This window comes from Phalacrocorax aristotelis, chromosome 1, assembly GCF_949628215.1.
Source record: "Phalacrocorax aristotelis chromosome 1, bGulAri2.1, whole genome shotgun sequence".
Taxonomy (NCBI): Eukaryota; Metazoa; Chordata; class Aves; order Suliformes; family Phalacrocoracidae; genus Phalacrocorax; species Phalacrocorax aristotelis.
Genome location: NC_134276.1, coordinates 25,138,195 through 25,150,412, shown reverse-complemented (window position 1 = coordinate 25,150,412; position 12,218 = coordinate 25,138,195). Strand labels below are relative to the sequence as shown.

Genomic DNA, 12,218 nt, shown 5'->3' with positions numbered 1-12,218 from the left:
GTTACCCTAAGATGACACAAGCAGCACAGAATCCCCTGCCAAGGTTTTTAAATAGCTATTCTGCGCTTTGATTAAGTACCTCTAGGAAATATATATTGCATTCCTAAATCTGATTTGACCTGAACCAGAATAAAATCAGGTCAAGCTAAATTTATAAACAGAATTGCTGTTCACAGGTGGAAATGTCTTAGTACTCTACCATTTGTAAAAAATGTAAAGTAGATTATAAGTCAAATAGATATAGGTACCTGAAAAAAGTGGAAGGGTAAGTTCAGGATACATCCTTGCTAGTTCATAGGAAAGAAGGGCAAGCGAAACACTGTAAAGAGGTGGCAATGGACCATGTGTACCATATAAGATACTGCCTGGTCTCTGCTCAGCTACCTTTTTTGAATAAACAAAAAGCTTTGATTCAAGGATCTATGAAAGAGAAAAAAAATAATGTAATGAGACAATAAAAATTAATTAATTCAGGAAATGTCAGCATTTCAAATTAGGTATCAGAGAATGATCTATATACTTCAGAGTATACTCTCCAAATTTGAAAGACACCGTAAGTAGTATTTTTCCCTTAATTTTCATATAAATATTCCCACAAGTATTTATAGCCAAGACAAAACCAATTGTTTAGTTTCAAAACAAAACTAAAAAGCAAATAAACAGTACTTTTTAAGTTTTCAAATAACCCCAAAGATAGAAGGACACATGCATTTGGTTGTTTAAAAAAAAAGTAGGTGATACATGCCTGCATAAGTTGCATGGAAATTTCATAAATCTCTCTGTTGGTGTCAGATGCCTTGAACAGCACCAAGTTTAAAAGCGTCACTATATCAAAAGGATAGTTCCTAGAAGAATAAACAGTACATTTTTGTGAATGTTGGTGAGGAATGCAGATTACATTCGCTCTGATTTACTCTGTAATATGGTCTAAAGAGAATGTAATCTTTCTTTTCTCTGTTCTACCACCAGAATATGGGAAAGGGAGCTTTTATGAATACACGCTGCTTGATCAAAGGGCCATCTGGTGAATGGGAAGAAAGAAGGGATTATTTATAATTACCTTAGACTAATGCTTAGGAATGCACTGAGTTACCCACAGTGAGAAATGCGATACCTGTGTCTGTAACTGTCAATTCATTTTAATTTATAACATAAAATGTTTATAGAACAGGCCAACACCCATGAGAGAAGATGGGTAGCACGAAAATTTCCAGGGATAAAGTACTTCTTCTCAAGCCAAGCTGCAATTAAAACAGTCCCTTTGGAAAAAAGGCGCTATCTCTGACATGGACATTCCCAGATGTTAGACAGTTCTGTCAAAATTGTTTTCAAAGAGTAGATGTAAGGAACTGCTTCAGAAAGCCCACTCTCTATAAAGTCAACATTAATTGTAAGGGTAGACATACTAAAGTGTTAACCTAATGAGAATATTGCTAGAAAGGCATTTCCCATGTCACAATATTTGGATTTCACTAAATAAATTTCCACTTTTTCATGATGATTTGTAAATGCACCTGATTCAATTGTGAACCATGAATTTCTCATTGTAGATGTGAGCTACTGTGCTCCTGGATGGCTGCAGGATGCCTATTTGGATATTTTAGTGTTAAAAAATATGGCAAATAGTTCTGTGGCATGGGGCATTCTTGGTAATCCCAAATACTAGCTGTAATGTACCCTCTACTCCTGTCTCTTTGCCCTTCCACTAAGTTTAAAAAATAATAATAAAAAAGAAGCTAAGGGAAGTGGCTTCATGGCAGAAAGACAGATGTCAACAATAAGATACATTACTGTTCATTTTACAAGTAGTTTAAGAAGTGGCTTCTCTACACATGTTGATAGACAGAGGAAAAACTGTTAACAGGTTTTGAAAATTAATAAAAATCCCCAGCTTGATAGAAATCAGACCTTGCCTTCAGTGTAAAACACATGGATCTTACTCTCAGTTTTTACTGTAGGTATGTGAAAGATTAAATTTTAGGACACAGTGGCATAGGTAACACAATCCAAGGAAAAAAGACTGGCTGAAAACCTGATATGTTTATGTGTTCATTAAACAAAAAACCCTCTTAAAATAACTGAATTTGCAAATGCAAAACTCCATTCATATTTTTAAAATCTCAGTATAATGCAGTCTATAGTCTAGTTGTTCCGGTAAGAACAAAATGTTTTTACAGATAAATTCTAAAATACTTGACTTGACTTGCTATATCCGAAATATTTCTCTATTGAACTATGTTGATCACATATCCTGCCAAATTACTTCTTGTCAAGACTAAAATGTTCAGATTTAATCAAGTACAAATTATCTTATTTTTTTGGACTAGCATTAAATTTCTCTATAACTTTTGTCTTGTTGTCTCGAAAAGATTAAAAAAAAATTCTCTGAAGGCCTGACACAAAAGTAATATTTGTATTTGTGTCTTCATGTAGCTTGTGCTTGCTTAGCATTAGCAGCAGTGAGGATACCAGTCTACACAAAAGGAACAGGTAACCAAATCAAATTAAAGCCAGCTAGAAAAAGAACTTAATTACTTAGAAAATTAATTAATTAGAAAATAATTACTTTCAAGCTAGTAACACTTAAAATGTTTTTCCTTTTATAAAGTAAATGAAAAATCATGCCAAATCCTTTGAAACTAGATTTATGACCTATGCCCAAATTAAAAGTGCTTTGGTTATTTTGCATCTTCCTGAGCAAAACAGCACAACAATGCCGCAAATTTCAAATATACATACAGTAACAGCATCTTCTAACAAGCACATGACTTTATTTTCAGAATCACGGAAATAAAGTGATACAGTCCCCAAGAGCTGTTTAAGATGATGTAACTAAGAGTGTGTCTAACAATTCTTTACAACTGAAGCTGAACATGCATTTTTCTTTGCATCTGAAAGTGTAGATTAATAGATTAATTAATACCTGCTTCCACACACAGTTGCAATAGCTTTGAAACATCCAGAGGCAAGCTGGTATGATCCAGTATAACATCGATCTATAGCCCAGTTGAAGAGATTGATTTGATCAGGATTCAGTTCTAGCAACAGGACTACAACTTCACAGCCAAGCTGATGAACCTGAGCAAATAAATACATGTCAGGACATGATTGGTGAGAACAAATGTATTCATTCTCTACAATTCTTAGAGTGACACAGGCAAAACAAAGGGAAAACACAGCATTCAAAATAAGTAAAAAGAAATCATAAAATTTACCATAAATTTATTTTAGAGATAACAAAGGTGGAATGTGACTCAGTTTTCAATGCTCCTCACTTGAAAGGAAACTGTAGGTATGAGGACTACATAAATGAAAAAAAATAAATTTCAAAGGAGGTTTCCAAAATTAAGCATGGAAAAAAGCAGAAAATCTAAGACACTTGATAGGTGTTCTTGGGCAACTTCCATTTGTATTTGTTAACTGGTTAATTGGAGTTGTTAAATGTTTATTTCCTACTTCCTGTGAGTTTCATGAAGTGACGCACTTTCTTGTTTATCCTTCTTTGACTAACACAGAAGCAAGGCAGACAAAGAAAAATACCTTTTGCAAGCCTGGGGGTATGAAAACTTGTATGCTTAATCCAACTATGTCAAGCAATTTAATAACTCTCCCTACAGACCTTTTATCACTTAATCCTGGTACCATCACTGCTACAAACACTTCACAACTAAGGCTTGGACTGTGCCTTCATGATCCTTCAGTAGAGGATAGTACTGGAACACCAAACACTAATGCCTATTAATAGTCTGTTATCAAGTGTAGGTAACTACTTGTAAAGACTTCAAATAATGTAATGTTAAGGGACCAGGTAGGATCCTTCTCTTCTAAATCTGAATGAGGTGTATAGGCAATGCAGTTTAGTTACAGTCCTTCATTACAATGATTAAACATGGATGATAGGGATTAGCTTAGGGGAAACAAATTTGACCTATCATATCCAAATTTTGCATTTCAAGGGTAGAAGTTCAAAAAAGGTAATTTTTGTCCCCAGTTACTTCCTGAGTGGTATATACTAATGATCAATTTGCCACAGTGATATATTATTTGTTGATGATAATGAAAACATGCCAGAGGAAAAAAGTGTATCTTTTCCTTTCTCTTGTTCTGTGTGTTTCCTTCCCACATCCACAAGAATTTCAATTATACATATCACTTACACATATCTTTATAGCTCCATCCCTACCAACATTCCAAAATCCTACCTAATTTTAGAAAGATCTTCTCTGCAGATCCCTTCTTTCTTCTGATTTGTCCAACATTTTTTTCCTAATCAGTTACCATTCCTACAGTATATATCCTCTAGCTATTCCACAAGCCCTTAGGCTTTGCTGTCTGCATTTTTTTAGTAATCACAGTCACCTGTGCTAGTATGAGACTAAGGGAGAACAGCAAGGCAAAGCGCAAGATACCACAAAAGGAAAAGATCAATGTTCTCTCTCTCCACTTGATGTAAATCACCAATCTACTCCTCCTTAAGCAAAGACATAGTCCAATCAGCTATAAATATGGAAATATGACTGGGTAATTACAAGGCCTACAGAGAAACCCATCTTCACAGAAATGGAAGAGAAAATTGCAAGAACAATCAATTATGTGTTCTATTAAAAAATTCTTTCTTTCCTCTCCTGAATCATTTGTCCTCTTGACTTCTTTGGAAGATCTACCCACTCACTTTCAGTCAGATTTGTTTCACCAGCATCTATGTTACCAAGTAGGAAGGGATTTTACATTCTTATTCCACAGAAACTTGAAGCAGGTGGGTGGAAGTACTCCAAATAGAAATACAAATATTTATGAGCTCGTGCCATTTTTAACCTTTCTTTATTAGCAGACAAAAAGCCTAAATTTCTATTGCAAGCAACAGTGACCCATAGACAATTTCTTTAACTTATTATTTACTTTCATTATATTTTCAGAAATAATAATTATTTTACTCTTTTAAATGCTTTTAAATTAATTGCACTTTTGTCTTAGAACATTGCATATAGCTATTGTTTCCTGCTCAAAATAGAACATATACAGTCACAGTTCTTACAATCACAAACTTCTTACCCACCCAGTACAGGTATTAAAATTATTCATCACTGATGCATTTTGGTGAGTACTTACACGTAAATCTTGACAAGCCAGAATGTTATCAAGCCATTTGTAAAGATATCCGTCAGGAGAAAGACCAACATTATCAAATACAGGGCCACAGCAGAGCACAGCTGACATGGCCTAAAAACACAAGGAACTTTAGTTACACAAAGAAGTAACACAAATGAACCTTTCAGAATTATTTGAGCCTAGGTCCAGGCTAACAGGACTGCCACTTGTTTTTATTTTTGAGGGAACTATGGTGAAAATGGTAACAGCTGATTTTGCTCGAATTCAACAATTAGGTTGCTATAGATGTTACTGGATTTCAAGATAATGCTGAGTTTAAGCGTTTTGGCAGGAATATAACATTCCCATTTCCCCATTCTTCAAGATACTTTTTGTCATCTTACCCAATCTTTACAAATTGAACTACAATACAGAGATTTTTTTGAACAGCATTTTTCTGCAAAAATTAAAATTTTACACCAAGTGATGCAGCTTCTGTAAGTATATAAGCCATTATTTTTGCAGCTTACTTATGTGGGTGAGTTGCAACCGGTTTTGCCACAAAAGTATTTTATTATTATTGAGTATGTCTCCAGGCAAGCGTGGGAGACAGTCCTGAGATGTGCATCTGATACTCAATTGGTACTATATTTAATTTCAGAGCCTAATATCCTCTCACTGAACTGATAACCTGTTAATGAACAGCTATGTAAAATCTTAAAATGCATTCTGCTTTTGAAAATAATTAGCCTTGAAAAGTGTCTACAAATACAAAAATACATAACTTCAGTGGCTCATACTGTTACATTCTATGATACTGCTGTACATACATATATGAGTATACAAGTTTGCATCAAGAATGCCGATTCAAATTTCCGTGAAAGAAAAGGAAATAAAACCCACAATTATTTGTATTTTGACTGGAAAAATGTTATTACTGATTTTGGCAGTAAAACTTTAATACCTTTAATGCACAATACTGGTATCTTGTAATCTGATGATTTCTATCACTGTAACGGTCCAGTGGCGTGAACATAATACTGAAAGGTCCTGCCCACTGGCTGAATAAGATGAACAGGTGATGCCTCAAGCTCTGTTGAGGGAAGAGAAATCTCCTGTGGTGAACTAAGTGAACAGAAATAGAAATAGTTGTGCTTTCTTAATGTTAAACACACATTCATGTGGCAGAGATGATAACATGAATTAAAAATTTCTACAAACAGGGAGTTTTCCTTAAATGTTCAGTAGACACTTACTCCAAAGTATCTAAGCTCCTTTTAAAAATCTAATGTAGTGAATGAGATGCATCTCATTTCTAAGAACCTTCAGTCCTGAATTAATGTGCATTTATACAAACATGTATATGTTTGTATACATTTATCCAACATGTATGTATACTGACTTTAGAAACAGCATGCAAGAAACTAGTTATAGAATCAGGCTTTTCACCGCCTCTTGCATTCCTTTAATGGTAAATATTTACTTGTTTTTTCCAATACTTTAAAGGCAAACCCAAACATACATATGTCTTATTCTTATACAGTAATAGGTAGGGCAAAAAAATAAAAGAAACTTGGTGCCTGCTTGTTTATGACAAAGATGTGGTATATTTTCTGAACAGCTAAATTGCTTGAGCAAATGAAAAATATCCATGAATTCTTAACCATGTGGAGAAAAAAAAAAAGAGAAATATTTTAAACAATAGCTTTAATTCCCCAAAGCAAAACATGATGGCAGGGGTGGTAATATGTTTATTAAAGAGACTGGCAAACTGTTACTGGACAATTATTTTTCATCTATGAACTGTGCTGGAAGCCAACAAAGTCTGACTAGACAATACTAGCACAAATTAATATGAACAGTGGCTAAAGATGATAGATGTTGACACAATAAACATTTGTTTCCTAGGAGTTAAATGTTATGGCTTTGTTAGTTATTGATATATTTTAAAGCTGTCTTGTTAGCAGAAAATACATCTCTCTATAGAATTACATACTGAACTATTGAAATGAAGCGGTTACTCTTGCATTCTCTCAAAACACACAACATGGCTGTTTCATTGTGGAAAATTCATACCACATGCAGTCCTTTGTCATGTGCCTTGTAGAATGTGAGAACAAACGCAAAGGGGAAGGCTTTTGCAAATACTCCTGGCAAAGCAACTAAAGAAATTCTGTATTGTTAATGAGCATCATTCAGAAAAGGAATAAAGGAAAGAAATTCAGTATTTTGTTCATTAACAGCAGCTAAGAACTTGACATCACTCAGTTCAAAGGGAATTTTTTTAGTCTTAAATGAGAATAGCAGGGATGCCATTTTTCCCTTAACTTGTTCAATTATTATATATTTTTTCTGTTGCTGAAAGCAACTATATGATTTTGACAAAATTTGCACACTGGGAACATAACATGAAAACATTTGTCATTATTTATTCCCCTACTGTACTCTTCTGAATTCCTCCTTATTTGTTGCTACCAATGCTATTATATCCTGTCATAAATGATCTGGAGATAGCAGATTTACATAGACTGTGTAATGTCCAGACTTTATCTTCCAGTAATTACTTTAAAGCAGATTTCCCGCCCCCCCCCTTTTTTTTCTAATAATTACATTACATTTCTGAAGTAATTTGCAGTAAATAAACTGCATTGAATCAATTGCAGAAATCTTTGCTATAAAACTGGAGCCAGGTAACATGGGATACAGTCTCAACACCTCAGGCAAGTTTTTCAGTACATTTAATATTGTACTTTTTCTGCACCTTCCTATATTTTTCAAGGCCTGTCTAAGTTTATGAAGAGTCTGGCAATAAAGTCAAAGGGAAGAAAATAAGGCCTTATGTCAAAGAAATCTGGAGTCCTTAGAGGTCACAGACAATTTCTTTGCTCGGCTTTAAAAAAGGTGATTCTTATACATGAATACTACAAGCTTCAACAAGCTTTACTGGTTTTTTTTATTTGACTCTTAATAGACTTTCAAACACATTTTGTCTGCATTTCCCTTTTCATTCGTTATATAACAATTCACAAGCAGTGAAAAAAGCATAGAAAAAAAAGAAAGAAAAAAATTTCTTTTCCAATACATATATTAAATGCAATTTCACAGCATGTTAGGATAATTTAGCACCATACCTGGAACACACTGAATCAAGTTGGCAATCATTGCACTGAAATGTGCTCTCATATCCTTAAGGATTTCAACTTCTTTATCATTTTCAGCCTCCAGAAGCATGCGAGTCAGATCAACATACTCTAAGAACAAGGCTCCAAGGGCTAACGTATCTCTTTCTAGGGCTCCATTTGTACTAGCATAAAGGAAAGTTGTACATTAATATAGAGTAACAGCTTTCTGAAAAAAAATGCATAAAAATGTGTCCATATCTGACAGAATACACAATTCTTCAAAGAACATACTGACATAAACTCAGTGTTGTAAACACTGAAAATTATTTCACTTAAAGATCAATGTTTATGATAAGCGATAGTCCTACCTGTCACTTATAACACCAGCATCAGCAAGAAGTTCAAAAATTCGCAGTAACTGTAGTCTTAGTAGATCTCGGCGTTCACGACGTTTCTTGTTCTTGGAATTTAAAAAAAAAATTTATTTGCATAGGTGCATACATTAAAAACTAGTAACTTCAGAAGTGTCAGCACAGTAGTGAGATTTAAGAATTCCAGTTCAAGCATTTTCTCCGTGAAGGAACTTGAATGCTTTTGGATATTTCATCATAACACTGTGCTTACACATCAACACAGAATTAAATATGATCAAATTTTTGTCTTTGTAACTGTTCTTGAACAAACTGCTAACAGCTACCTTAGTCCTCATTGAAAATGTGCAAATGAAATAATGAAATACTGGATAAATACTGATTAATATTCAAGGTTCCTGTGCCAAAAATCTTGCTGTCTTCAGGTAGCAGGGTTATTCATATTAGCTTAAAACCATCTAGTTTGGGTGCTGGAAGCATTGTAAAGTGCAGAACAGATATCCAGACCCCTGGAAAATATTTTAGTTGTGAGCCATTCTTGAACTTGGTAATGCTGCAGATACATGATCACCCATGTTGGCGCCTAGCAGACACCGATCTAGTACACTCTTGGATGTGTTGACTGCAGCGGTTGTACACACAGTTCACATACTGCTCCTATAGAATAGGGCTGCACTATTGTTTACTGGTTCATTGTATCTCCTTGTCTTCTAGAAAGCTGTCCTTTCTTTCTTCTATCTTGCCTTGAAAAATGTGAATGCAACAAGCCCTGTTCTTTGCTGAAGGGCTAAATGGACTTGTTTCTTTGTATCCTGCATCGGCATTAAGAAAAAAACGCAAGAAGGTCGAAAAGCTGCTATTGCACTCAAAGAAATTTGCTGCCAGAACAAGAAAAGCTCAGAGAAAGCTCAGGTTTTCCTCCTCAGAATGTATGAATGGCAATACTGAGTCAGATTAAAGACTTATCTAGTACTCTGGCTCTGACGATGGCCAGTAACAGATGTGTGAGAGAAAAAAATTATACTTTCCCTGGTATTCTGACCCAGAACTTGCAGTCTGCAGCAACTTAACCAAAGGTTTTATTCAAATCATTATGCCATTTGATTTGTCCTATTCAGAGCTCTGTTTTTCTCCCTCTACACCTTAAAGGTTCAGGAAGCACATGTAGAGAAAAAAGCAGTTTTACTGTAACACAGTATTTAACAGGCACAGCTCCCTCCTGCAATGGTGTCAGAGGCGATCTGGCAAGCTCTGTGCCAGTGCCCACATGGCGGATATTGTGTAATGCCCAGTTTGGTTTACCCCTGCAGTTCTTGGCCGTGCTGGTAACTCTCTTTCTAGTCATAGCATATGTCTGTTTAAGGATGTTATTTCTGTTGTGTTGGATACCTGCCTGCTGACATGGAGGCCTGCCATGTTCTCTACTGCTGCATGACCCGTACAGTCACTCCTGGGTTTACTACTGGCACTGCTTGCAGGAAGGTGGCCCAGTTCTTCATATCAGGAGCTATACAGGAATTAATATTGCAGTCTCTTGTTCTCATATTCCTGTACTGACATTTCCACATGCTAAATTTGCTCTTACAGCATACTGTAAACCTCTGCATTCTTGCAATTCCTTTCCTGATGGCAGACTGGATATGTATGTCTCCAGAGAAGGCCTTTCAAGTCTAAGTTGTCTTCAGTGGTGCAGAGAAAGAAATGTGAGGCAAGTGTACTAATGTGCATTAATCCACTTCTGTTCAGAATCAAAACAACAGACCTTCAAATCAATGACTTCACAGGGATGGAAGGCACACAAGTGCTTTGAGGTGTGAAGCAACACAGAGTGGAAATGGTGGTGGATGTTTGCCAGGCGCAGAATTAAGAGTTGTCCACATAAAACTTAACATGAATGAAGCCCCCACCAAGTGAATTAACTTTGTTTATTGACATATTGGGCATAGCTAAGAGCCTCTGTCCACCTATCAGTGACTTAACTTCGTCCTGACCACCATTGTCTGCATGGCTTCTGCACCAAAGGCTATGATTTGGCAGAAGGGAATGGCACACCCGGTCACCATGACGGTACCTTACTGAAACTGCTGTGGAGGATAGAGTAGTGAACACAGAGTTTGAAATCGCTCGAGAAACAGGTAAACAAGCTTGGGTAGAGGACAGTATTAATGCAACAACACTGCTTTCTGTATGCAGCTGTGCAGACTTCTCGGCAGAGCTACATGGACACAATGGCTGTGACTACACTGGTAAACAGAGACAGGGACTATTCATGGCCCTAGTCAAATAGCACAGGCTGCCTCATATTCACGCAGCTCCAGAAGACCTCAAGAAGGCTGGCTGTGTCCAAGTTGTCTAGCGGGACTTATGCAATGCTCCTCTGGCCTAAGGTATTATCACTGCATGTTTTCTTATCACAAACTGCCTGCTCTAACCTGAGGGCTGTGCTGCATCCACTGCCGGGGTTTTGCAAGTTGGCCCGTAAGTTGCAGCACACAGGGAGGTAGGGGATGAGGGGAAGCATACCAGAGCAAAAGCAGCTGGGGTAGTTTGGAGGACTGTGTCTGGTGGCTTGGTGCCTTCTGGGGCTTGCTTCTGGGAGTCAGCTACCTCCAGAGCCATGTGAGATTTCTGTCTTGGAGCCAGCTGGAGCGGCCCAAAACTGAGCCAGGGAGGGAAAATGGAGCAGAACGGCAACTCGGGCCCAGTACTGCAGGTCTCCCCGTGGCTCTCCCATTTAGCCACATAGACAGATCCTATGACTAAACTACTTACAGAGGCTACAGAGTCTACCACCAGAGTTTTTTAAGAACAGTTTAGACAACATCTGTCAGGAATGACACAAGGCTAGTTCATCCTCCCTTGGATGGATTGGCTGATCTGTTGGGATCCCTTCTAGAACTACTTTCTATTATAGCAAAAGAGAGTACTATAATGAAGGTGAAAACTCTGATGAGTTTGCCAGTTAACCTGTTCTATTTAGAGTGAAAAAAGGTAGTCAACTGAAGTTGAAATAGATGTCCTTGCCTACCCTGCAAATAAAAAGCATATCTGAACACTGCTGTGAAATGTGCTTGTAACCTAGCTTTGTTACAAGGTATTTTTTTTCTCAGATATTGAAAGTAGATTTCCAATATATCTGAGTTCCATATAAGGAGGTTCCATATTTGACTGGAAATTTTTTCTCAGAATGGATTACTATATTGTACATTTTGTATCACTGATAGAATTTAAATTAAACTAGGTTTTAATGGAATTATTTTATGTTCCTAAACACAATTAATAAAATTCTTGTTGCACACAGAGCTTATATTGTTACATAGTACGAAAGAAATATCTTTGCATTTCAAAAAGATGGAGTTACTACTTTTAAATTCATTTTGCAGTTCAAACAAACTAGTACATTTAATTTCTGCAACTAACCTCTGGTCTTCTTTCCAGGGCTTCTTTCATTAGTGGGTGAAGTTCTTCTACTAATTCCCTAAATTAAAAAAAGATCTTTGTAAACAAAATCTAGTCTCCTCTGAAAAGCATCAATATTTTATTCAATACATAAAAATGAACTACTAAAGTGCAAATAAAAATTTGAGTATATTTAAATTACAACAAAAATAGTGCATTTGAATTAGCAGCAAATAAT

The 12,218-nt window shown here is 36.1% G+C and overlaps 1 protein-coding gene across 3 annotated transcripts in view; it reads right to left on the bottom strand.

Moving 5' to 3' along the window:
* Positions 1 to 12,218, bottom strand: part of FRY (FRY microtubule binding protein) — a 199,589-nt gene that overhangs the window by 71,818 nt on the left and 115,553 nt on the right. For all 3 annotated transcript variants that reach the window (XM_075084765.1, XM_075084750.1, XM_075084760.1), the window contains exons 24-31: positions 12,002 to 12,059; positions 8,579 to 8,670; positions 8,220 to 8,392; positions 6,053 to 6,213; positions 5,110 to 5,220; positions 2,924 to 3,078; positions 746 to 845; positions 249 to 420 (exon numbers count right to left, since the gene is read on the bottom strand). In XM_075084765.1, coding sequence (XP_074940866.1) covers positions 249 to 420; positions 746 to 845; positions 2,924 to 3,078; positions 5,110 to 5,220; positions 6,053 to 6,213; positions 8,220 to 8,392; positions 8,579 to 8,670; positions 12,002 to 12,059 — 1,022 coding nt within the window. The remainder of the gene's footprint in view (positions 1 to 248; positions 421 to 745; positions 846 to 2,923; positions 3,079 to 5,109; positions 5,221 to 6,052; positions 6,214 to 8,219; positions 8,393 to 8,578; positions 8,671 to 12,001; positions 12,060 to 12,218) is intronic.